This window comes from Pinus tabuliformis, chromosome Q (assembly GCF_031772625.1).
Source record: "Pinus tabuliformis cultivar Carrire ecotype Pingquan chromosome Q, CPIR1, whole genome shotgun sequence".
Classification (NCBI taxonomy): domain Eukaryota; kingdom Viridiplantae; phylum Streptophyta; class Pinopsida; order Pinales; family Pinaceae; genus Pinus; species Pinus tabuliformis.
In genome coordinates this window covers 451,619,726-451,621,775 of record NC_142296.1, presented here as the reverse complement: position 1 = coordinate 451,621,775, position 2,050 = coordinate 451,619,726, and the positions used below count along the sequence as shown (strand labels likewise).

Below are 2,050 nucleotides of genomic sequence, written 5' to 3'. Positions count from 1 at the left end.
GCAATGAGCTACTATGTGCCCAAAACAAAGATTGTATACAAAAAAGACACCCTTGGGAAGTTGATGGTTAATTAATTTTAATAATTCCAAACTCAGTTCCATTGTGGTTTAAATCTTTTAAAAGCTTCTATGGAACAAATAAATTGATACATGACTCGCGAGGGAAACAAAGATATGCGTAAAGTAATTAATAAGATAAATAAAGGTGACATTGAGAAACACATTCCATAAACATTTCAGCATAGGGAGTTTACAGTGTCGTTTTAATATAGTACACCAAAACAGTACTGTTCAAAGCTTATTACAAACACTATAACATACGAGCGACGGGATGCCTGAACATATAGGATACTACTGAAAATCTGTAAGGTTGTCGCTACTGGTATCACATAGCATCACAGTTGGCCCGAGCGAAATTGAGTTTGTTGTTGCCGAGATCGTACACGATGTGGAAATTCTGTTGCTGAAAATTTGCCAATACCGAAAATGGATACTGCGAAGCTATAAACGCAAAGCAAACTATCTCACCAGCATCTTGCTGAGATGATATGAAGGAGTTCTCCGGTGGTAGAACATAGTCTGCACCTCCTGCAAAGTGCAAAGTAATATTTGGCAATACGAGACCAGACGTATAATGGTAACAGAGTTCCGAACTAGATGCATTAACTGGCTGTGCTGTAATGCTCGAGCGGACAGCATCCCGAAAAGGCACGTATCCAGCTTCCTCGAAAAAGCTGATACTAGTTCCAGAATCAATCAGAAAGCCTCCGCTGCCATTGGCTTGAAGTTGGAATGTACCATTCGGAATAGGGACTGGTTCGCCCGCCACGCTGATTCCATCGAGGCCGAGATAGTAGAAAGAGTGCATATCGCTTTGAACATTGTTTTGAATGAGAGGGGTGACACTATAACCACCCCCCAAGGTCGCAGCCGGACCCAAGAATAAAGGGCTAACTTGTGAGGCATTATTTACGGATCCTAAACAATAGGAGAAAATGTTGTATCCAATCTGGGAAACCAGAGAGAGTTTCCCTCTTGCCATACCGACTATACCCGACGATCCCCCAAAGTCGCCCTGTTCCACAAAGTCGCCCTGTTCCACGCGACTGCAGCCGAACTTAATTTGCGGAAAGGAAGTGCGTGCTGGGGAACCTGCTGTCGCAAGGCTGAAAGTCTCTTCAGCTAGCACTCCAGAAGTACTACTATTTAGATACGCATAGGTGTAGTTGCAATTTTGCTGGAAATCGCAGGCACTAGATTCAGCCAGGGAGCTAAATACTAAACAAAAGGGGCTAGAGCAAGACACATTCTTGTAGGACGACGATTGGAAGGGATCATACACTGGATCACTCTGTGGTACACAGGAATTATTATTACAAGGTTCGCACTGTGTCCAGATCAAATCGCTGCCCGTGTCGAAGATGAAATGCAGATTTAGTGGAACGGGAGATCCTATCTCCATCTGCATAAAATAATCTCCCTCTACATAGTTAAGAGGACTGTAATTACTCCGGGCATTTTGGGGAGTATAATGTTGGAACCTGCGCCACTTGCTGTGGCTCCGGTCGATAGCTCGACGCATGAGTTGCTCAACATTTGAAATGTTCCGAGCTTCCAGTGATGGCGAGACACGAGAATCCCTGTGTATGAGACCTACTCTCAAAAAGTTAGTGGATGGATCCGTTGGAAGTGCCATCGGATTGGACTGTAATGACAAAACGACGAGTACGAGCATTAACACAAAACGTGAAATACATTGTGTTGCCATTATCAAGAAGCGAATGTAAACAGATGATACTGAAAATGCAGTGTTAACTGCACCTATATATATACGAGAGAGAATCATCATGAATGGTCATTGCAGCTAAGCGACGTGGGACAACGCATTTCTGGATAGTGCTGTGATGGATGTATTCAACGATCAATAAAATATATAAATTTATGTTTAATTGACAAAGACTTTCTATTTTAACTTATATGGATATCTATATAAATGTTAATGGTGAAAGAATTTTTATTTCAATTTAATGTGGATGAGGATTTATTCACA

At 42.0% G+C, this 2,050-nt stretch overlaps 1 protein-coding gene across 1 annotated transcript; it reads right to left on the bottom strand.

Annotated features, from left to right (window-relative positions):
- Positions 1-385: 385 nt before the first annotated feature.
- Positions 386-1,768, bottom strand: LOC149220149 (aspartic proteinase nepenthesin-1-like). The gene has a single exon (XM_089387010.1). It carries the CDS (start codon positions 1,766-1,768, stop codon positions 386-388), a length of 1,383 nt encoding a protein of 460 aa, XP_089243136.1.
- Positions 1,769-2,050: the final 282 nt, after the last annotated feature.